This window comes from Anguilla rostrata, chromosome 5 (genome assembly GCF_018555375.3).
Source record: "Anguilla rostrata isolate EN2019 chromosome 5, ASM1855537v3, whole genome shotgun sequence".
NCBI classification, from domain to species: domain Eukaryota; kingdom Metazoa; phylum Chordata; class Actinopteri; order Anguilliformes; family Anguillidae; genus Anguilla; species Anguilla rostrata.
Window position 1 is genome coordinate 35,182,589 of NC_057937.1, and position 22,086 is coordinate 35,204,674.

The following is a 22,086-nucleotide window of genomic DNA, read 5'->3' on the forward strand; positions in this document are numbered from 1 at the left end:
ATCTCGCTTTGAGTGGCATTTCTTTTTCTGTTGGGCACACTCATTGTTACACTGATTATTGCAACTTTATACTGTCTCTCACTCTCAATACATATTTCTGTGCATTTATACTACTTTTTGAGCACTGCTTGGTTCCTTGTCATTTTTGTGGTTTGTTCTCCAAGATCAGATGTGTAACATTTACTTGCGTAATAATCATTTAATATAACTTGTTTTGAAAAGCTTATTCATATTATCTCCGGCTGCAAGACAAGGACTCCATGAGGGGTTGGTCAACATGGTTATGTTTAATTGCCTACCTTTTTCTCTGGTTGAGAATAAGGGCTTCAAAGCTTTTGTAAATAAGCTGGACCCTAATTACATCCTCCCCACCAGACAGGCCCATAAGAGCATGGTGGCATGTATTGCATAGTGTAGCATATGCTCTTTTTCTTAGCGAGGTAACACTGGTATGCATTGTTTCTTTCTTAATATTTATCTCATCTTAGGTGCTGAACATGAGGAGAATGAGCCTCAGCCCCTCTATAACAGAACAAATATAATTTCTTAATAAAAATGTTTGTGTTCCACTTCCCCACTGCCTTGGCCCATATCTCTCCAGGAGTTCCACAAGCACCATGTCACTCCTGAAACATACAGAAAAATTCACAGGACACAGATTGGTATCATTGCAGATGAGAAAGTACACAGAAGCATATAGTCCTGAATGAAAAGCACTCATAGTCATCACTTCATGCAGAATAAGGAAAACTGGACACAAAGAATGTGTTCTATGGGGCCTTCAATCGTTTTAAAAAGCTGCCATAAACCTAATCTCATTACACAGCATACCACACATATTTTAATGAGAAATACAACGAAAGACAGTGAACGTCACTTATTGTCACGCTCAGCAAATGCGTCTAAACATTCGCATCAATGCTCTCGAATCCGTGTTGTTCCGCTCATCGCTGGTAGAATAGGGCGAACAAAGGTCATTTCAGCGAATGGCCACAAGACGGCAGCAAAGATATGGCTGTCAAATGGTTTTGGCACGCTGATACTGCACTGACACAACTGATTTGGAAGCGGTCAGCCCAGAGACTGTAAAAAATAGGGTCAGCCTCGCTCTGCCCATTCCTAGTGCGGCCTATGGCAAGCCGGTTAAGCCATTTGATTGCAGAGATTCTGCAGTTTCTTTCCTCTGATGGACACTCCACAGTATCCCTGCTATTTGTGTCATGACATGGTCTACCAATTGAATTGTAATATATTGCAAGCCTTCGTAAGCTGCAACTGAGTTATAATAAATGTTGTTGTCCATGCTATTTGTACTGTTTTTCAACGGGTTATAAATCTAAGTTAATTGTTTGTTTTCATTTATTTGTTTTATTTATTTTTGGCTACCCATAGAGTTGTCAAATATATAAAACCGTACGTACAACGTGTTGTTTAAAAAATACTACGTAGTAATAGTAGATTTTTTTAATATTTAATTTTTTTTACAATTACCCATGTCTGCGCCCTGAATGGAACGTAGTACTCGTGTCACGTGATGGGTGAGGTTGACGATGGAAAATGGCTGCTCCCATAGGCTCAATGCTGTTTTAAGCTTTTCGTATGATTCGTGTCATTTGAAGAAATATAACCAAGAAAGGCGAAGGAATTCAGAAATAAGTCGAAGCAATGAAGACATTTTGCGCTCGTGCGAACCCGACCACAGGTGCGCTGGACTGGGTAGAAGAGGGTGAAGAGTATGACTACCACCAAGAAATAGCCCGGTAGGAAATGTGCAATATGGTCCACCTCACACACCGCATAATGGACAACATAGAAAACGGCAAATAAACTGTCTACGTTGGCAATCTGCTATTAGAAATATCGCAGTTCTGTAAGAAGCACTGTTGCTAGTAACCTACTTTTCTGCCAATATGATTTAGTTTAAAAAAAGAGAACCATGACTCGATTATCGATATAAGTTTACTTTGTCGATATAGCAACAGTACGTAACTCCGTATTATTTTATTGTATAAAACTGGTCTACAGTTGATTTCACAAGTTAATTTATAGGCTACGTGGGAATAACGGTCTTCTGTTAAATGTTTTAATTCACTCGAGTTCTGTCTCTTTCAGTGAATTGGTCGTTTTCATACAGTACCATGCCGCTGGCGTGTGTGTTTATCGTCTCTAACAGTTTACTTCGTGAAGTTTCTGAAAGCTTTGTCAATTTTGGAGACCTTCATCATACGATGTTTACCATTGCATGATGAATTATTGCGATGCACGTACCGCACGTTTTAAACGGAACCGAGATATTATCGATATGTTTTTTGGCACACGTATCCACCGGGTGGCGCAGCTTCCCCACATTACTTTTCGCTCTACATAGATTCGATGCAGCAGGTGTTACGAGAGCTTGTTTTTTAATGTTAACTTTCTTGTGAATTTATTGTAGGTCTTGCTACGCGGACATGCTACACGACAAAGATAGGGTGAGTATCCAGTGCGGATAACACCATAATGCTGGATAGCGGAACATACCATGAGCCAGAGGTGCACAAGGAGGGCCCATCTGTTTTGCAGTTTCAACTCTTGTTATTCAGTCCTTTATTTGAGATGATTTTTTTGGCGAGTCAGTTACATAAATACTGCACGTATATGCTTGGTGATTTAAAAAAAAAAAATGAACCAGCATTTAAGACGGTTTAGAAAATAAGCCAGAATAATTGGTTGGAACAAAAGCCAGCACTGGTCCTCTATGAATTGGGTTGTGCAGCTCTGCCAAAAATGATCTTATATACATTTTTTAAAGCACTTTTTGCATATATTCCCAACAGCTATTTGTACTCAATGAAAATATGGAATTTCAAAATCTGAATGTATATCCACAGACCTTGCATTGGATAAGCAAATTTAGTAATGGAGTGCTTTGTGTTCTTTGATCACCACTAAGATAATGTAGCTGCCGTGGTATGAATAAATGGCGCTTCATTATGAATAAAGTAAAATTTGTATAGGAAAGCTGCCTAAATGAAAATATAGCATGGTTTTCCAATTGACATTTGACATTTGAACTGACTGTGGGTCTAATATGCCTGTCTAGAATAATAGCAAATACCTGGGTCTGTTCACCTCATCTTAGATTCTTCCTCCTCATCAGAGGCTGGTGGGGTTGAGTTCCATTATTTTACTTCCAGTGTATTCCAGCTGTTTTAGTTCTTCAGTGTCTGCAGGGAACCGTAGTGGTTTTGTGTGGGTGATCACCCTCTTGGTCTGTCTCTGTCTCTCTGTCTGTCAATGAGTCAGCCAGCCAGTCAGTCAGTCAGTCTGTCTGTCTGTCTGCGAGTCAGTCAGTCTGTGAATCAGTCAATCAGTCTATCTGTCAATGAGACAGTCAGTCAGTCAGTCTGTCAATGAGTCAGTTAGTTTGTGAGTCAGTCAGTCAGTCTGTCAGTCAGTCTGTGAGTCAATCAGTCAGCCAGTCAGTCAGTCTGTCTGTCAATTAGTCAGTCAGTTTATCTGTGGGTCAGTCAGTCAGTAAATCAGTCTGTGAGTCAATCAGTCAGTCAGTCAGCCAGTCAGTCAGTCAGGCACAGTGCCTCTCTGTTGCCATGCCTCAGTATCACCCAGGCTGTGTCTGTCGCCCCCGTGTCGCCCTCAGAATGTGAAGTACTACCAGGGCATCCGGGCGGCCGTGGGGCGCGTGAAGGCGAGGGGTGAGCGGGCCGTGGTTCTGGACATCGGCACCGGAACGGGACTGCTGTCCATGATGGCCGCGAGCGCCGGAGCGGATTACTGCTACGCCGTGGAGGTGAGCCGGGAGGCGGAGGGGGAGGGGAGGGGAGGAGACGTAGGGTCGGGGGGGAAACGGGAGAGTTGGGAAGAGAACAGGGGGGGGGGGAGGGAAAGAGGCGTTTCCCTTTGATGAAAGCCATTTCCCTTCCTTCATCTGTGATCCCGCAGGTCTTTAAGCCCATGGCCGACGCCGCCGTTCGCATCGTGGAGAGAAACGGCTTCGGCGACAAAATCAAGATCATCAACAAGCACTCCACCGAGGTCACCGTGGGGCCAGGTTAGAAGGACGCGCCGACGCGCGGGCGTCCTCGCACGCGCTCGCAGACAAGAACAGTGGCAGTCGCGCAAGTTTCCTGTTCACTGCGTTATCCGTGATTCCCCGTTCTTCTGATGCTCCTCTTGGACAGATGGAGACATGCAGACTCGCGCCAACATCCTGATCACTGAGCTGTTTGACACCGAGCTGATCGGAGAGGGGGCCCTGCCCAGCTACGAACACGCCCATGCGCACCTTGTACAGGTACAGGCTCGCCACACGCACTCACTTAGTACGCATACAGGAAAGGTGAGTCTTAACTTAGAACAGATACAGACACGTACTCACCTAACGCAAGTATAAATGGACTCGCTCACTCCCTCACTTAACATGGATACAAACGCAAGATGACGGTCACTTAGCACAGCTACAGACACATGATAGCAGTCACTTAGCACAGATACAAGGTAGTGGTCCCTTAGCACAGATACAGAAATAAGATAGCAGTTGCTTAGCACAAATACAGGATAGTGGTCAGTTAGCACAGATACAAGAGACCTGTCGTTGAGCACAGATACAATCACACTCAAAGTCCACCTGCGGACACATGAGCATTCACTTAGCACAGATGCAGACAAACCCACATGTACACAGGTAGACGCATGTCTGCTTAGTCTTACAGGTACAAGCATAACTGACGCAGTTATATTTGCGCACGCCCGTGACTGTGGCCCCTCTGTCCCTTCAGGAGGGCTGCGAAGCCGTGCCCCACCGCGCCACCGTGTACGCGCAGCTGGTGCAGTCGGAGCAGCTGTGGAGCTGGGCGCAGCTGCTGCCCGTGGACGCGGAGGGCCGCGAACTCAGGCCGCCCCCTGCGGTGGGCCGCTGCGCGGGCGCGCCCTCCGTCTGCGACGTCCAGCTCAGCCAGGTGTCCCCCGACGCCTTCGCCCCCCTGGGGCCGCTCTGCACCATGTTCAGGTGAGGGAGGGGCGCCAGCGTGCGCTCCTGCGCCGTCCGGCACGTTCTCTCTCTGTCACACACGCGCACTCACAGGTCTCTCTCTCCCTCTCCCCATCCCCCTCCCCCTCCCTCTCCTTCTTTCTCTCTCCCCCTCTCAATCTCTTTTCTCTCTCTCTCAATTTCAATTTCAATTTCAAGGTGCATATTGGCATGACATGCACAGTGTTGCCAAAGCAAGAGTTAACAGTAATAACAAAAATAGATAAATAAATAAAAATGATAATAATAAAAATACTAACAATAAAATAAAAATCAACTATACAACTTATGAACTAATATACACACATAATACACGCATATGACATTAACAGCATACTGCCATATTTGTGACATAATATACACTATATAAAGAATTAAATGCTGGCGTCGACAGTCATTGCGCTTCTGTGCTGATGACAGATTGTCACATACAGTGCAGCTAGTCACATACAGGTGTCTCTCTCTCTCCCTCCCTGCAGTGTGGACTTCAGCCGGCCCGTCAGCAGCGCCGCTCAGTCCCACTCCTGCAGGTTTGAGGCGTGTGCCAGCGGCCGGGCCCAGGTGGTCCTGTCCTGGTGGGACATCGAGATGGACCCGGACGGCTCCATCGTCTGCACCATGGCCCCCAGCTGGACGTACCCAGAGCCCAAGTCCTACCCTGTAAGTGTGCGTGTGTGTGTGTGTGTGTGTGTGCACGTGTGTGTGTGTGTCTGTATGTGTGTGTGTGTGTGCGCGTGTGTGTGCGTTTGTGTGTGTGTCTGTATGTGTGTGTGTGTGTGTGTGCATGGGTGTGTGTGTGCGCGTGTGTGCGCGTTTGTGTGTGTGTCTGTATGTGTGTGTGTGTGTGTGTGTGCGCGTGTATGCGTATTTTGGTTGCGCTGAGAAGACTGATTAGATTAGCCTACTTGTGTGCATGTGGCGCCGTGATTAGCTGTGATCTATTTATGTCATGCTATGTTTAGCTGTGAAGCGCCAGCTTGTATGCACTCAGTTTTGTGATTGGCTGTGCTTTGTGTGTGCACTGCTTTGATTGGCTGCATTCTTTTTCAGTGGCGGGATCACTGGATGCAGAGCGTGTACTTCTTGCCTGCAGAGCAGGGAGTGACAAAGGGGGAGGAGCTCAGCCTCACTGTCTCGCATGATGATTACAGCCTGTGGTACAGCCTGCAGTCTCCAAGGTAACTGCACACACACACACACACACACACACAAACACACGCATATGCGCACACACACACACCACATACTCACACACACACACATACACTCACACACAAACGCACGCATATGCACGCACACACACACACTCACACACACACACACACACACATACTCACACACACATATGCACACACACACTCACACACAAACGCACGCATATGCACACACACACAGAAACACACATATACTCACACACACACACTCATACACACACACACACACACTCACACATATACACACACACACATATCACACACACTAAAACACTCACACACAACACACACACACACACACACACATATACACACACACACACACACACACACACACACACACAACACACAAATACACACACACACACACACACACACACACACACACACTACACACACACACACACACACACACACACAGTGTTAACGCGTTGCTCATTGATCTCTGCGCAGCAGCGAGGGCCCTCCCAGTCGGCCATGCTGTACCTGTCAGGCACACCTGGTATGGACACGCCCGCGCTTCGGAGAGCTGAACGACTCCCAGCGGACCAAGCGCTACACCCGCGCCCTGCTCAGTGTGAGACGCCGCCTTCTGAGTGTGTGTGTGTGTGTGAGAGAGAGAGTTAGAGATTTACACCTCTTGAGGATGGACAGAGTATATACAGTGTATGTGTGTGTAACAGCACGTGTGTGTGTGTGTGTGTGTGTGTGTGAGAGAGAGAGAGTTAGAGATTTACACCTCTTGAGGATGGACAGAGTATATACAGTGTATGTGTGTGTAACAGCACGTGTGTGTGTGTGTTGCAGGTTGTGAAAGCAGACAGCGTGTGTCTGGGGGTCAGTGACGGGAGTCTGCTGCCCATTTTCGCTCATCTTCTGGGGGCCAGGAAGGTACTTTCCTCCTCTTTTTTCATCATCACTTTCTCCCTCATTCTCAAACTTCAGTCTTTCGATCACCATGTGACATCCGTCACTCTCATCCTTATCGTCTACCTTCCGCCTCTCGGTGGTAGTGAAGTTGCATATTTATCCTTCATATCAGTTGGTCTGCGCACCCCCAAATTACTTGGTGGGACCAGTCTTTCTGTCCTCACAAGTATAGTAATTGCGGAACTGCGTGTGTGTCTCTGTCCAGGTGTTCAGTTTGGAGAGCTCTGGCATGGTCAAGCAGGTGATCGAACAGGTGAGTGGAGAACGCGCTGCATGCAGTCGCGCCTGCGCGGGTGTGAGGTTTTGGGATGTTTTGGAGCAGAATGAACGTCGCGTCTTCGCCTGTCTCGCCCACAGGTGCTGGAGGCCAACGCCCTGAAGGGCGTGGTGCAGGTGCTCGGCGTGCGGCCCGACCAGCTTACCACCGGAGACCTGGGAGGGGAACAGGTACGTCTCAGTCACGCGGTCCGCGCGTCTGTTCTGCAGGTGTCTGTGTCGCACGTGCGTCTGTACTGACTGTGGCAGTATTGTCTATGTCTGTCGCCGTTTCTGTGAGCACAAACGCACAGCCCACTGGTACTTTCCGGTAGGTGCATGTCTGCTTACTGTGTCTGTGTTCACAGTGTCTAAACCAGGGGTGGGCATTTCTGGTCCAGGGGGCCGGTGTGTATGCAGGTTTTTGTTTCCACCCAGTGCCTTGGCTAAATGAGCTAATTGGCTGTTTACACTAACGCTGGTTGACGCGTAGATAACAGCAGTCTGGTTGTGATTCATGTGCTTATGAAGAAGTGTGTGTAATGTGTCACATCGTGTAAATGTTAGGGGTAATAAAGTAATTAAGGCCAAAAGTTGGCATGAAAACCAGAAATGGATGTGCTTCCCGTTGCCCACCGCTTGTCTAAATGCTGTGTACGTACTTGCCGCGTCCGTGCCTGCTGTGCCCGTGCCCGCCGTGGGTCTGTACTTACCCGAGTGTGCTGCAGGTGTCGGTGCTGCTGGGAGAGCCGTACTTCAGTACCAGCCTGCTGCCCTGGCACTCCCTGTTCTTCTGGTACTGCCGGACCAACCTGAGCCCCCTGCTGCGACCCGACGCCACCATCCTGCCCCAGAGCGCCACGCTCTGGATGGCAGGGGTAGAATTCCTGGTACGAGAGCGGGTCCGAGACTTCCGAGCGTTAAGAGAAAGTCTGCCGTGTCACGTTTCATAGCTGATGTTTACACGCGTCCCTCTGTCCCTGTCTCCTGTCCCGCCCTCTCCTTCTTACCTGGTTTCAGGACCTCTGGAGAATCAGAGCTCCGTGCGGCTCGTGCGAAGGTTTCGACGTCCGCCCCATGGACGAGATGATCCAGGTAGGAGCTGACCTCTGACCTTTACATGTGGGCACGTGGAAACGTTCTGTTTTTGATAGGATGGTTTTTTTTTATGATCAGTGAACCTAGGAGGAAGAAATAGTGTTTACCAATTAAAAATCAGGACAACTGCTACATGGCACTGCATGGTGTTGTTTTAGCTAATGTACAGTGTTGTGCTATTTAAACTTGTTTATTTGTGTAACAGTTTCTGTCTTTGCACCTGTCGTTTTGTCTCTTTTGATTTTAAAATAAGCATATTCTTGGGGGGCAAGGTGTTAGTGCTTGTGTGCTTGTAACTACGTCAGGTTAAATGGTAGTGTGACGGGGTGCTAAGGTGGATTCAACAGCCTGCTGTGAGACTCTTTTGTCCTCCATCTCATTCTCCCCCTCACCTCTCCTGTCTCCTAGAACTCTCTGGATTTTAGGGAATCCCGTGAGGCGGAACCTCACCCTCTCTGGGAGTACCCCTGCCGAGCTCTGACCCAGCCCCTCCCTGTCATGACCTTTGACTTTCGACAGTGCGTTCCTGATCAGCCACTCAACAGCCAGGGATCGTCACCATTCGTGAGGTGAAAGCTTTTTTTTTCTTGATGTGATTGGGCTTTATTTTTCAATTGTGTTTTTCCTAATTTAATCCGAGGTGTGTGTTACAAATTCCTGCTACTTGCCTCAGTTGTCTTATTACCATTTTTTACTGATATTAACTGTATGCTGTGCGGACCTGATTTCACAATTGTTGATAATGACACAGACATAAATTATGTTAATACCTGCTAGACATCTTCATCCTCACTCTTGATTTAATATGAAGGAGAGGCTGTTGCCATGGAGTGGTGTTGTGGATGGAATACCAGCTGACCGATGACATCACAGTGAGCATGGGTCTGACCAAGCCAATCAATGAGCAGGTACTTACGAAACCATTCAGCCGTGGGTGGAGGGGCATTTTTCTGCTATTCATTTTTCTGCTATTCTGATTCTTGTCGTCGTTTCTTTGGATTTTGCCATTACATCTCGGTAAGAAGAGAAAAAATATGCATTTTCTGTCTGCTTACTTGGAAATTCCCTGTGTGTTGACTGGCACAGTAAAAACAGTACAAAATGTAAAAAAGCACACTAAAGCACTTAATCACCTTGCATTGCTGTGGTTTTTCTCTGGGTCTTTACGTGTGACTTGGTGTCTCTTTTGGTTGTATTGTTATGTCTGATATGGTGTTTCTCTGGGTCATAACATTATGTGTGGCACAGTGTTTCTATGGGTCGGACTGTTATGTCTGATATGGTGTTTTGTCTGGGTCATATTGTTATGTCTGACAGTCACATTGTGATGTTTCCTGACACCCACAGGGAACCTGTGAATGGAGCCCCCACCGAAAACAAGGTGTATACTTCTTCAGCTCTCCCTGGGACAGCTCTGGGGATGGACAGGCCGCTGTGTCCTATAACCTGACCTTTGACCCCAGTATTGGCGACATCAGAATGGACTTTTCTGCATCCCTTTGTCAGTGACTCGTGACCCTTAACCCCTGACCTGGCAGGCTTCACTGTGTCTCTGCACCACAGCTGCGACTGGACATGACTTATCCAGCTCCCCTTAACTACAAAACTGTTTTTCCAACTGTTTCATTAAAAGTAAAATTGCCCAACTCTGTCTTATGAAGACGTGTCCTACAGAGTCTTGTTCAGAGTAGAGTAGTTCTTTTTAGTTTTTTTACATTCTGTTCTTGTGTTATCCAGTCTGACTGATAGACTGCTGACAGTGTTTCATGTGGTGAGAAAGGGAGGCATCAGCCTGTTCAGCTCAATCAGGGCAGGTGACACAGTGGAAGTCGTCACCCAGGTAACACTGGAGTACATGTGACAGGTTCAGGCCAGTTCACTGCGGTTTCCTATGGTTTAAATAAGGTCTTATTTTCTTCACAACCAGACTTCTATCACGCCGATACAGTAGAGTTTGAGCGCTATAGCCAGAAACCAAGAGTCAAAATTGTATTTAACAGAAGAAATGGTAATAAATTTGTTAACATGAACAGAGCATTCAGCCTAAAAAGGTTTGTCATTTTTCTTTCTGTCTTGAGCAGGGCTACCCAACCCTCTTCCTGGAGATCTACTGTCCTATAGGTCTTCAGTTCGTCCCTAAATTGACACGCCTGATTCAGCTAATGGGCAGCTCAACATGATCTCTAATTGTTGAATGAGGTGTGCTTTGGAATGAAAACAAACTATGCGGTTGTTCCCTGCACTTGGAACGGTACTTCTCTCTAGGGTTTTCAACACACTTGTTTCTGGTTATGGTTATACATTACATTACAGGCATTTAGCAGACGCTCTTATCCAGAGCGACTTACACAACTTTTACTTAGCACTTTACATTGTATCCATTTATACAGCTGGATATATACTGAAGCAATGGAGGTTAAGTACCTTGCTCAAGGGTACAACAGCAGTGTCCTTACCCGGGATTCGAACCTACGACCTTTCGGTTACAAGCGCAGTTCCTTACCCACTGTGCCACACTCCGTCCTGTACACTTTGTTGTACGTCGCTCTGGATTTGGCGTCTGCCAAATGCCTGCAATGTAGTATAAAACCTACAGGACAGTGGATCTCCAGGAACAGGGTTGGCCAGCCCTGATCTATAGTGCATCCAATAGTGTAGAACTCGGTTGTGTACATTTAAAGGGTCTTGCATGTCCCTGCTCTGGTGCTCAGAACTGGGCAGTGAACACAGTACTTAACATTTGGCTATGCTACATTTATTTTAACAATGTCCCCCTATTCCTTTCCTTCTTTGCATCATTGGCAAATTAAACTATTTTGCTGTTCACGTATGTCCATTTAGGTAAACATGGAAGTGCAGATGTCCCAACACCTTTCACTAGAGGTCTCCACTTCCACTTTTCAATTTCTTTTAATGAATGGATTTGAAATGCAGTATTTTTGAAATCATGTTCTATTTCCTGTTTTCTCACAATTTAAAAAGTTCATCCCAACACTGTCTAATACATATACTATTGCAATCTTTTGCCAGTTCAAGAAAGTGTATACTTGCAATCAGTGTGAAATCAGTCCCTGCTTATTCAACAGTACACCAGCTGAGCTGTATTGTGTGGACTATATTACATTGCTCATGAAGGTAGACTGCAGGTCTCATTTTACCATTATTTATAAGTTTAAATATACACACACGCAGACAATGAGTTCCATAATGTTTGGGACTAAGTCTTTTTTCCCCTTGAGTTGGCTGTGCTCCACAATACAATTTTAGATTTGTAAGCAGACAATTAACATACAGTATGGTTCAGGTGCAGATTCTCAGCTTTTATTTAAGGGTATTTTCATACATTATGGTTTCACCATGTAGAAACTACAGCACTTTTTAAATAAATGGTCTCCCCTTTTCAGGGCATCTTTGGAACAACTCTGGTCCTCAATAACAGACTCCAAAGGCAATCACAAGGCTAGACTGTGAACTTGATACTGAAAGCTCTCTTACTGTCTTATACTTGAACTTAGGAAGCAACTGAACACACATGGCTGGTCAGAAACACCTGTGACCCCATTTGTCCCAAATATAATAATGCCCTGAAATGGGGGACTATATGTACTGTGTGTGTGTGTGTTTTATTAGCACACATGTATTTGCATTATCACCCAGTACTAATTATGGTGTTTGGCATTTGTATGGCTGTAATACACAATGTTGACATGGTTCATAATTGATACTATTGTTGTTGTCTAATTATGGTAATTTTAGGGTTTGTGATTTGTTTTTTAGGATGGTGGTTGTTTCTGTAATGACAGAATGAACACAATTCAGTTTGGCAGTGTTTATTATTATTTTGGCAGTGATCTATCGTAAACAATGCTGCAGTATAAAAGAATTCATGGTGAATTGTCATAACTCATTGAAGTGTACTGCCTCTGGACTAATGACTGCAGTTGAGTGTTTTCATTTTGTGGGTGGCAGTAAATGACAGCCTGTCATTGGCCTTCTCAAAAAGTTATTTATAATGTGTAAAAGCTATAACTATAAGAACATGTTGGGAGGCCTTACTTCTTTGGCAACTCAGTGAAATATTTGTGTGTGTGTGTGTGTGTGTATATATATATACACATATATATATACACACACACACACTGCATACACACACACACACACACACCCTATATATATATAGGGTGGATTAAGCAAATGTGGGACACTTTTTGGTAGATTCAATAGGAGAAAAACTAGGATCAAAAACTTTTTTACTGACCACGCCCACTGCAAAGACGTCAGTCCTATAAAAACAATTGTTGAATGACAGTAACTATTGTAGCAACAATTCAAGAATGTTTTTTTTTTTTGATTGGCTGGTGATTCGTACATAGAAGAGTAATGCAAAGCTTAAGTGTCCCACTTCTACTGATGTCCCACATTTGCTGAATCCACCATATATATATATATATATATATATATACATATATATCCACTTATGGGCTACAAATTCCCCATAAATAATGGTTTTCTGTCAACATGGCAACGACGTGCAGAAGTACTGACGTATTTCATATGCGCCGGAGAAAAACTGTTAGCAAGCGACCTAGCTGCTTCTTGTTTTGATTTTGCTGCACGTTATGGCGGTGCTGCTCAGAGGACTTCGAGTGGGACGGGCCCTGCGCTGTTTCAGTAGCGGTGAGTCAGACACTTTTTGGGGGTAACATTAATTATAGCTTTAGCGCTGATGTCTGAGTTTAGTGCCCCGAATGTGTGAGGGTGTTGGCTTCTTACCTAGTGCAGGAAGGTGATTTTGAAGGGCAGACATTAGCTAGCTAAAGCTGTATTGACATAATGTCTGGGTTAAGTACGCTAACATTCTAGCTCACAGATGAGGAGGCTGAACTGACAAACATCAGTAGAGTTCGCTGTTTAGCTAGGCTATAGCCATTTCTGGATCTGTCTTCCGTCTGTCCTTTGCAAGTTAGCTAGCTATGATATCTAATTTGGGAATGTGAATGTTTTAGCGAAAGCTAGTTAATCTAACATTTATTGTTATAGCTAGGACCTGCAAATTCTCAGTGTATTCATGTGTAGGATACTTGTACGAAAATTACAGAAATAACTTTACAGATCTTAGTCTAATGTTCAATGTTAATGTTCAAAATAATTTCCATAACGTTTCTTGAGTGATAATGAGCACACATCGTCCCGCAGTTCAGGAAATGTGGGTATGCGGCTATTGACTTAATGTATATATGTCTATGGTGGACCCCGTAGAGTCGAGTTGTCTTCTGGTACTCTTGACGAAGTTGTTTTGATCTTCGATTCTGCCCTCCACTCCAGTGTCTGTTCCGGTGGGCACCAGCCCCCAATGCTGCGTCGGGCGCCGCGGATTTCACCGAGCTGCTCTGCTGCTACAGGACAGTTCCAAATCTGATCACACTGACCCTTCTTCCTCCTCGTCTTCCTCGTCCACTTCCTACCACCAACATTACCAGGCTCACCCATCTGAGTCCGAGCAAGCCGCATCTGCACCAGAGGAGGAGTCTCAGAAGCCTAATACAAGGTCAGCACTCAACTAGATAGCAGGTAACTGACCCCCCATTGCTGATGTAATTAGCAATAGGAGATCAAGTTTTCTTGAACTCCATTATGAATGGAGATGCCATGTGTAACCAATCAGACTTGGTTCAGATCAGTGGCCCAGTATTGGTGCCATCCATGCTGGATTTAATGAATCCAGCCTGTATCCAATCAGAAGCTGCGACATTACAGCAGCATGACAATATTGCCACGGTGTAACAAAAGCTTTGTGGCGTCAAAGTGTGTTGTATTATTTAGTAGATGTTTACTGGGTGGTTACACACAGATTTTGCAGCTTTGCTTCCAACCCTGCACCTGTCACCTTCTCAATTTTGTGCGATGGTGTGTGTTTGTTCTCCTTGGCTGCGCAGCTATGCAGACCAGAGTGGGGAGGAGGGTGAGGACTATGAAACGGAGGAGCAGCTGCAGGTTCGCATCCTCACCGCGGCGCTGGACTTTGTCCCGCAGCACGGGTGGTCTGTGGAGGCCATCTCTGCTGGGGCTGAGGTGAGTGGGTGGGGCTTGTGTGAGGAGGTGTGGCTTAGAGACATGTATCTATAGTGAGGGGGTGAGGTTTGGGTAATGGGGTTAGAAGGTGGGGGGTAGATTGCTGGAAGGTCATGCTTCTTGTCTCTCTGCTGCGTGACAGAGCCTGGGCTTGTCCTCTGCATCGGCTGGCATGTTCACCAATGGGGCAGGAGACCTGATCCTGCACTTCGTTGCACAGTGTAACAGCCAGCTGACCGAGTCCCTGGCTGAGGAACACAACCAAATCCAGATGGGCCGCGCAGAGTAAGCGACTAAACGCATACAGAGACATACACGCACACGTGCACACACTCACACACACATATGCGTGCGCAAACATTGATTTCTAAACATGCACACATTGACGTTGAGGCCACCAATGTTGAGGTGGGGGGAGTTTCCGTCTATCAAGTGAACTCAAGTGATAGTTTATCGTTTAGGTATTCATCCATTTCTGTTCATATAATAATAGCAGTAATACAAAATGGGTATTTTTCACATTTTCCATATTAATCTCTAAAAACCGTGTTCAGAACTGTTGAGGCTTTAAGGAAAGCCACCTCATTTGCCCTAAAATTATAACCCTGCCTTTGGGCTTTTTTTTCATTTTAATCTCTGAAATACTGTTCAAACCAATCAAGGGAAAAAATCTTCACTTGCAAAGTCATGGAAGATCGGCTGATTTAACTATTTAAAAGGACATATATTGTTGTGCCCTCTGCATGCTTTCAGAATTGATTAATTGATTGTAGAGCTTACACACAAGCCAGACGTCCAAGCATGGATTCAAAGTAAAAGTCTTATTTTGTGGGCTGGTGGCGTATAGCTCAGAGGTGACCGATGTCGGCAGTAGTTCGTTCAAACCGCCTGGCATGTAGTGTCCTTGAGCAAGACACAACCAACTCTAATGCTCTGGAATGAGGCTCAATTGTAATGCTTTGGAAGCGCTATAAATGCAGTCTACCATGTTGACCAACGTTTTCAGAATTTGAAACCAAGTGGGTTATTATTGGAGGCAAGTGAATTGCTTCATTCAATGGGTGATGTTCGGTGCTGAATATCAGTACTTTGGTTTGGAACTTGACAATAAACTGAAGGTCAAATTCTGCATGAAGTCAACATGCAGGAAAATAGGACAATGCGAAGACAGGCTGGTGTCACATGCTAAGACCATAACTTCCTGTCTGTTTCAGGCCCAAGGACACGGCACAGTTCCTGAGAGATGCTGTGGAGGCCCGACTGAGAATGCTAATTCCGTACATCGACACCTGGCCACAGGTAAACCTTTTAGCACGCCCGGCTACAGGTAAGCCTGGTACCGCATCTGGCCACAGGTAAACCTTTTAGCACGCCCGGCTACAGGTAAGCCTGGTACCGCATCTGGCCACAGGTAAACCTTTTAGCACGCCCGGCTACAGGTAAGCCTGGTACCGCATCTGGCCACAGGTAAACCTTTTAGCACGCCCGGCTACAGGTAAGCCTGGTACCGCATCTGGCTACAGGTGCGCTTCCCGCTACATCCTGCTAAAAGTAAACATTTTTACCGTGTCTGTCTACACGTACATTTTCTACAGTTCTTGCAAGGGTTCTACACTAACATTTTTTCCAAGGAGCTCATGTGCTCCTAAGTTGAAAAAAATTAGCAGCACACTGATGCATCCAAATTTGTAGATACCAAAAATGATTGTGCTACCAAAATTATTTTTCCAATTAGCACACATCAGTTTTCATTAGGAATTGCTCCTAAAATGGGGGCACTGTAGAGCCCTGGTTCTTGGGCATGGGTAAAGGCCTAAAAATCTGGACTTTCCCCGCCTTCTGGCTTTCCCCAGGCCATGAGTATCCTGCTGCTCCCTCACAACATCCCCGACAGCCTGAAGCACCTGTCCACCCTGATCGATGACATCTGGTACTACGCCGGAGACCGCTCCACAGACGTGAGTGTGTCCAAATCTGCGTCCAAATCTTCCTCCTCTAACTTCATCTTCTCCCCCGGCCATCAACGCCTCCACTCAATCCGGCCTGGCTCCTCAAAGGTTACTACTCCTCCTCCTCTCTCCCTCTCCTCCTTAATGTGCCCCCACTCTCCACCTCTGTCCAGTTCTCCCTCATGCTCTTCCTTCTCTCTTTCTCCTGTCTTTACCCTCCTCTCTCCTTGTCCGTGTCACTTACTCATTAATCGATTCCTCAGTTAACCGCAGGGTAGAAGAAGCCGGTCTAACCTTCTCTTCTGTCCGTTCTGTGCTTTCTTTCCATATTTCCCTCTTTCTCCTTCTCTTTTGTTGTCTCTTGCGCTCTCCCTCTGTCCTTCCCTCCTTCGTTCTCTTGTCTGTCTCTCTCTTCCTGCTTCTCCGTCCTTCTCTCTCACTCTTTCAGTTGAACTGGTACACACGCCGGGCCGCTCTGACGGGGATCTACAACACCACAGAGCTGGTGATGCTGCAGGACTCCTCCCCTGATTTCCAGGACACGTGGGCGTTCCTCAGCAACCGTATCCAGGATATGATGAACATGGCAGACACAGCTAAGCAGGTACATATTTCCTTTGTAGGCTGTCTTATTTTTGCCAACCTGAGCTGACAGGTAGCGTCTGTTTGCACAGGCTGAGCTCTGAGACCTTCTGTTCACTTTGTCTGCCCGTTGGTCCTGCAGGTGCAGTCCACCGGGGAGGCAGTGGTGCAGGGGCTCATGGGAGCTGCAGTAACTGTGAGTGTTTGAGAGTGTCTCCTGATTGGTTCAGAGAACGTGGCCTATACATTCCTTACCTAGAGTGTTTTTAAAAAAAAAAATTTTAATCTCACTGTCTCATTTTTCTCCCTCTTCCTCCTGCTCCCCCCCCTTCCTTTTCACTTATTCTGCTCCCCGCCCCCCAGCTGAAGAACCTTACAGGAGTGAACCAGCGGCGGTGAAGTATAGGTGTGCACAGACAGCCTCTCTCCACTGTACCCACAGTTCTCTGCTGTATATGTTTTAGTTTGCTCCAGTCTTCACGGTCCTCCATATTCTGCCAGGGTTGGTTTTGTCAGACACTCTGTCCTCCAGTTCAGGGTTTTGTCCTCTAGACAGGCTCTGGAGTCACTGTGCCATAGGTTTGCTCCTCTCTAATTTGGATCAGGAGGAGTTCAGTTTCAGGGTCCGCTAGTGTAGACATCCACCCGTCCATTTGTAAAAACCTGTGACCCTTATATAACGTAATATGAAATATGCATTGCACTTGAAACATTTTGTTGTCTTTGATCTATGAAAATAACTTCAATAAAGCAAAATTAGTTCTCATCTTGTGATGTGCTCAGTGTTTTTTTTATGTCCACAAACATACAGGAGAGAGAACAAGCAAAATGGAGACTACAGCATGAAATAATTTATTAATGTGCTTCTGAGAAATTAATCTTCATTGCATCTTTTTAAATGGCTCTTCTGAACTAATGCAATTATACTACATGATACTAATTATGTAATTTCTGTTTTATGTGGAGACTTTGACACATTGGCAAAACATTGACGATTATAATGCAAATTGGCACTACATTCTATAGGCAATATTTTTTCTTGAGTCAGTCGATCCAAAGAAAGGTAGAAGTTAACCGGAGAGCCAGGGTATGTGGAGAAGTCCGGACTGGGTGGAGGAGTGGTTGGAAGGTGCCAGAAACATACTGAATTGAACAGGGGTGGGTAATTCCATTCCTGGAGGGCCATTGTATATGCATGTTGTTGTTTCCAATTACCCTACCAAAATGGTTTTCAACAGCAAGTGGTGGTTGTAGAATACACTTCAGTAAAGCGTTTTGTAGTCAGTGGAGTCATTAAGTTGGCAATAAACGCACCTAAAATGTGATATCACACTTACAATTTGGTTAATACAATAAGAGCAGCAGTCGGCACAAAATCCAGAAGCAGACGTGGCCCTCCTTGCCAGCCCTGAAACAACATCCCAAAAAAATCACTCACAAAAAAAAGTACAATACTAGAGCTTTTGGAGAATTTAAGGATCTGCTAAAGTTTCTAAAATAAGTTTAAATTTTCACCCCAGTAGATAAGTGAAATTGTAGTTCTGTGCAGGTTTTGTTAGCAGTGTATTGCTAACAAAAATGTGCTATTCAGCTGCCAGCAAGACGGCCGCTGTACCTGCTTGCCCACAGCTTCTGCTCGTGTTGGAATGTTCCGGAGACCATTCCAACTACCATTACAGTCCAAGAGTCACACAGTAAATTATGACCAGCGTTTTTTTTTCTTTCTATTTGGTACATGACGCATAGATTGAAACATTAACTCAAGTCTGACCAGGGACTTGGCTGAAGTGTGTGGGAGTATGTGTATTGCTCCAATCCGTAATGAAATTAATTTCAAATATGTTCTAGAAATATGTCTGAAATAAATACAGGGTATTTCTGTGTGGTGTACTGTGAGGTGGGTACTGCTGTATGTTGCTGCTCTAAAAGTGGGCAAAAATCCCAGATCAACAGCCGAGCCGGTAGCTTTTCTGCCAGCTACAACTGAGCCTCTGTTCTCTGTCTGCAGGACCAGACTGAGCTTCAGATACTCCACCCAAATAGGCAAACTGGGCCTGTATTCATAAAGTGCCTCAGACTAGGACCGCTGATCTAAAATCAGGTTTCCACTGTCCATATCCTAACCGTATCCATTATAAGACGAAATGCAAAACTGATCCTAGATCAGCACACTTTCTCTGAGGTGCCTTATGAACGTAGGCCCAGACTACGCTCTGGAAAAGGAAGGTGGGAGTGCAGGCCCAAAGGATTTCACATCACCAATGAAACACTGATGTCAGTTCAGCCACACGTTGCTTAACCAGGCTGGAGCGCTGACTGCAGAGCTTTGGAACACAGCGAGCTGGGGAAACTGGGCAAGGCGAATAAAGGTGCTTTTGTCAGGAGGGGTTAGCGGTCTGGAGCGCATATGAACGTTGCCTCAGTCCGTTCTGACATCACGCTCCCTTGTTTACTTTCTCAGTACATTTCGGGAGGTGGGAGGATGGGGGGGGGGGGGGGGGGGGCGGGGGGGTTATGGAGTTCAGGTTGGGTGGTGGAAGAATGGGCGGAGTCACAGATGGGTTTGTGATCTCATTGGAACGTCCAGGTTTTTTTTCCCTCTGTAATTATTCAAACCCCTCTTACTTCTCAATCCCTCTCAACCCCCTAACGTCACATGGAACATCCTGCTCCATGCAGGCACTCCTCGCACCCGTGAGAGAAGGGAGAGTCATGGGGCTCTGTCTCTCAGGCCTCGAGCTTCTCTGAGCATGATCCCCGTCCTGAGGTCAGTGCCCCGTCCCTCACTCTTAAAGTACTGCTGCTGGTGTTCCTTCTACTGCTGTTGTGCTGCGGCTCGTTCTGCTATTAGCATTGCTACCGTTGCTGTACTATTACAAACGCTGCGCTTGAACTGCACTGATGCTAGCCCGCTACTGGCACTGGTGATTACCGGTTGTTGTGGCAGCTGTAGCTGCAGTGCTGGTGTGGTCACGAAGAACGCAATGTCTGCAGTAGAGCCGGAGACAGAACCACAGGCAGGAAGGAGGCCTTTGGTGCAAAACATGTCTGTGGTTCTGTGTCCAGCTGTACTGCGCCCATTGCGTTCTACTCTCACTCGTGTCTGGTGATGTATATACACACAAACGCATGTGCTCTGTGCAGTTTGAGCTCCTGTGTCATCAAGGTAGGCCATCTTTAATTTAGGTATTATTTTCTTCCAAGTAAGAGCTATTCTAAAATATTTTCTGATATTTTCATGTGATACACAGGACATAGGACGTAACACACAAAGCAGTAAAGCTTTTAGATAAACACTGGCAATAGACACATAATCTTTTAATTTCTCATCAAGAAAAAATCTTTTGCATGAAATAGCAATTAGTGAGATTATGGAACAATGGAAGCACTGCTATCTTATCTTTATCTAAAAATAGTGTTTTCATTCTTTTCAAAGAAGAAGGGATAGTAACCATGGATCTTGTGTTTACACAACTGGTTGTCTGTTTAATCCAGGAAGCTATGGTTAGTCATCCATGAAGAAAGAAACATTACTGCAAGCAGTGCACTGTTTAGCCATTTGAAAGGATTCAGAAGAACAATTAAAAGAAGAATGAAGCCTTCTTCCCTCGTTTATTTCACGGCAGAAGAAAGAGCAGGGGAGGAAGGACAGAGCCAGAGGCGTGTTCAGCACGGGTTTGAGTGAAATGCCACAAGGGCGTGTCAGTTTTCGATCAGCGCTGCTAAATTCACCACTGGGATCCTGGTCCCTTCCGTTATTCTCAACTGCAACCAGTTTCACCAGCAGAATACAGAGGCAACCATAAGTCTTCTGTTAAGGAAACTACTAGCCGTGCAGGTGAGTCATGATTTTTGTATCAACCCAAAAGTATTTGAAGTATACTTATTTGTGAATAAACATAACCAAGCAACATATTTGTTTATGAATATGAAAATAAATGTAATATATTCTTTAAGTATGAGGTATAATTTTGTTGTGTGTCATAAAATTGTGTACTACAGTACATCATATCATAAAATGCCTTTACGTTGTTTGCATTAGATAACACAGATTCAGATTATATCCCTTATTTTATTTCTGATAAATGGCCACCATGTGTGTAGTTTTCCAGCGTGGGTTAAATTTGCTGAGTTGCCATTCCATTCTGAGAGGTGGGGGCAGGGTTAGGGTCAGGGCTGGTGGGGGTGCGTAATTCACAGCTGTGTGGCCTACACTCATGGTCTCTCACAGAGGCACCAAGGGAGGCTGAGCATTAATCTGTACCTTCATTATGATATGCTCACCACGCAGCCGGAGAGCCCAGAATTCAGGGTGAGTCTCATCAAGTGTGAGTTTGTGTGAAAGAAGGGAAGTCCGATGAATGTGCACGTGACACAGAGCATTTGTGTGCATGTGTGTGTCTCTCAGAGAGAGCCGATCCTCAAGAATTAGATCGTAAGTGAAATTCTATAAAATATCTTTTGAAAACCATTACGAGAATTATTTTTTTTGAATAACAACAGTACTGGGGGTGTGAATTATTACCAGCCAGTCCTGGAACTACAGGGCCTAGCTGGTCACCAGCCAAAGCCATTTTCTATAAGCTTTGGATATAAGTTAGAAATGAATGATATGTTAATAAAACCCTCTTTCTTCAGCAGAAAAATGTGAATCGCTAAATAAAAACTTTTTTCCCCCCATTGACAGATGGCATGAATACGCTAATACACCTGCACCCCAACCTACAAAAGATGATAGAGTGGTGGCACTACGCACACCTCATAATGATGTTTGGAAAGCAGTTTAAAGCTTAAGAGGAGATAGGCACAGTGCACTTATTTCTAGTTCAATGGTTTCTGCATATGTATGGTATATGAAATATTTTTTGCACTACAAAAAACATGCAAATTAAAAATCCACCGAACTCAGGCTACAGACTGGATGAAATCTTAACCACCCCAGCCCTAAATGTGACCG

General features: G+C 45.4%; 2 protein-coding genes across 4 annotated transcripts; both read left to right on the forward strand.

The window, feature by feature from the left end:
• The first annotated feature begins 1,517 nt into the window (after positions 1–1,517).
• prmt7 (protein arginine methyltransferase 7) lies at positions 1,518–10,561 on the forward strand. 2 transcript variants are annotated; one of them, XM_064335928.1, is made up of 17 exons: positions 1,518–1,760; positions 2,435–2,471; positions 3,641–3,790; positions 3,943–4,051; positions 4,182–4,294; positions 4,779–5,008; positions 5,509–5,689; positions 6,080–6,207; positions 6,697–6,820; positions 7,051–7,134; positions 7,379–7,426; positions 7,531–7,620; positions 8,157–8,318; positions 8,449–8,523; positions 8,935–9,095; positions 9,338–9,434; positions 9,874–10,561. In XM_064335928.1, the coding sequence occupies exons 1-17, from the start codon at positions 1,666–1,668 to the stop codon at positions 10,033–10,035; spliced, it is 2,046 nt and encodes a 681-aa protein (XP_064191998.1). In that variant the 5' UTR covers positions 1,518–1,665; the 3' UTR covers positions 10,036–10,561. The 2 variants fall into 2 exon arrangements, with proteins under 2 accessions (XP_064191998.1, XP_064191999.1); XM_064335929.1 differs by having other exon boundaries at positions 6,700–6,820.
• A 2,483-nt stretch (positions 10,562–13,044) lies between these two features.
• Positions 13,045–17,895, forward strand: LOC135255147 (ubiquinone biosynthesis protein COQ9-B, mitochondrial-like). 2 transcript variants are annotated; one of them, XM_064335930.1, is made up of 9 exons: positions 13,045–13,203; positions 13,852–14,074; positions 14,463–14,598; positions 14,741–14,883; positions 15,813–15,897; positions 16,452–16,655; positions 16,996–17,151; positions 17,272–17,325; positions 17,493–17,895. In XM_064335930.1, the coding sequence occupies exons 1-9, from the start codon at positions 13,146–13,148 to the stop codon at positions 17,526–17,528; spliced, it is 1,095 nt and encodes a 364-aa protein (XP_064192000.1). In that variant the 5' UTR covers positions 13,045–13,145; the 3' UTR covers positions 17,529–17,895. The 2 variants fall into 2 exon arrangements, with proteins under 2 accessions (XP_064192000.1, XP_064192001.1); XM_064335931.1 differs by having other exon boundaries at positions 16,452–16,556.
• Positions 17,896–22,086: the final 4,191 nt, after the last annotated feature.

What these genes read in the sequence shown, in the direction of transcription:
- LOC135255147 (XM_064335930.1), top strand. Translation starts at nt 13,146, where the DNA reads ATGGCGGTGCTGCTCAGAGGACTTCGAGTGGGACGGGCCCTGCGCTGT. An exon ending in TCTCAGAAGCCTAATACAAG is followed by an intron (nt 14,075 to 14,462) that starts GTCAGCACTCAA and finishes TTGGCTGCGCAG; the next exon opens with CTATGCAGACCAGAGTGGGG. An exon ending in CCATCTCTGCTGGGGCTGAG is followed by an intron (nt 14,599 to 14,740) that starts GTGAGTGGGTGG and finishes GCTGCGTGACAG; the next exon opens with AGCCTGGGCTTGTCCTCTGC.
- prmt7 (XM_064335928.1), top strand. Translation starts at nt 1,666, where the DNA reads ATGAAGACATTTTGCGCTCGTGCGAACCCGACCACAGGTGCGCTGGAC. An exon ending in TACCACCAAGAAATAGCCCG is followed by an intron (nt 1,761 to 2,434) that starts GTAGGAAATGTG and finishes AATTTATTGTAG; the next exon opens with GTCTTGCTACGCGGACATGC. An exon ending in TGCTACACGACAAAGATAGG is followed by an intron (nt 2,472 to 3,640) that starts GTGAGTATCCAG and finishes TGTCGCCCTCAG; the next exon opens with AATGTGAAGTACTACCAGGG.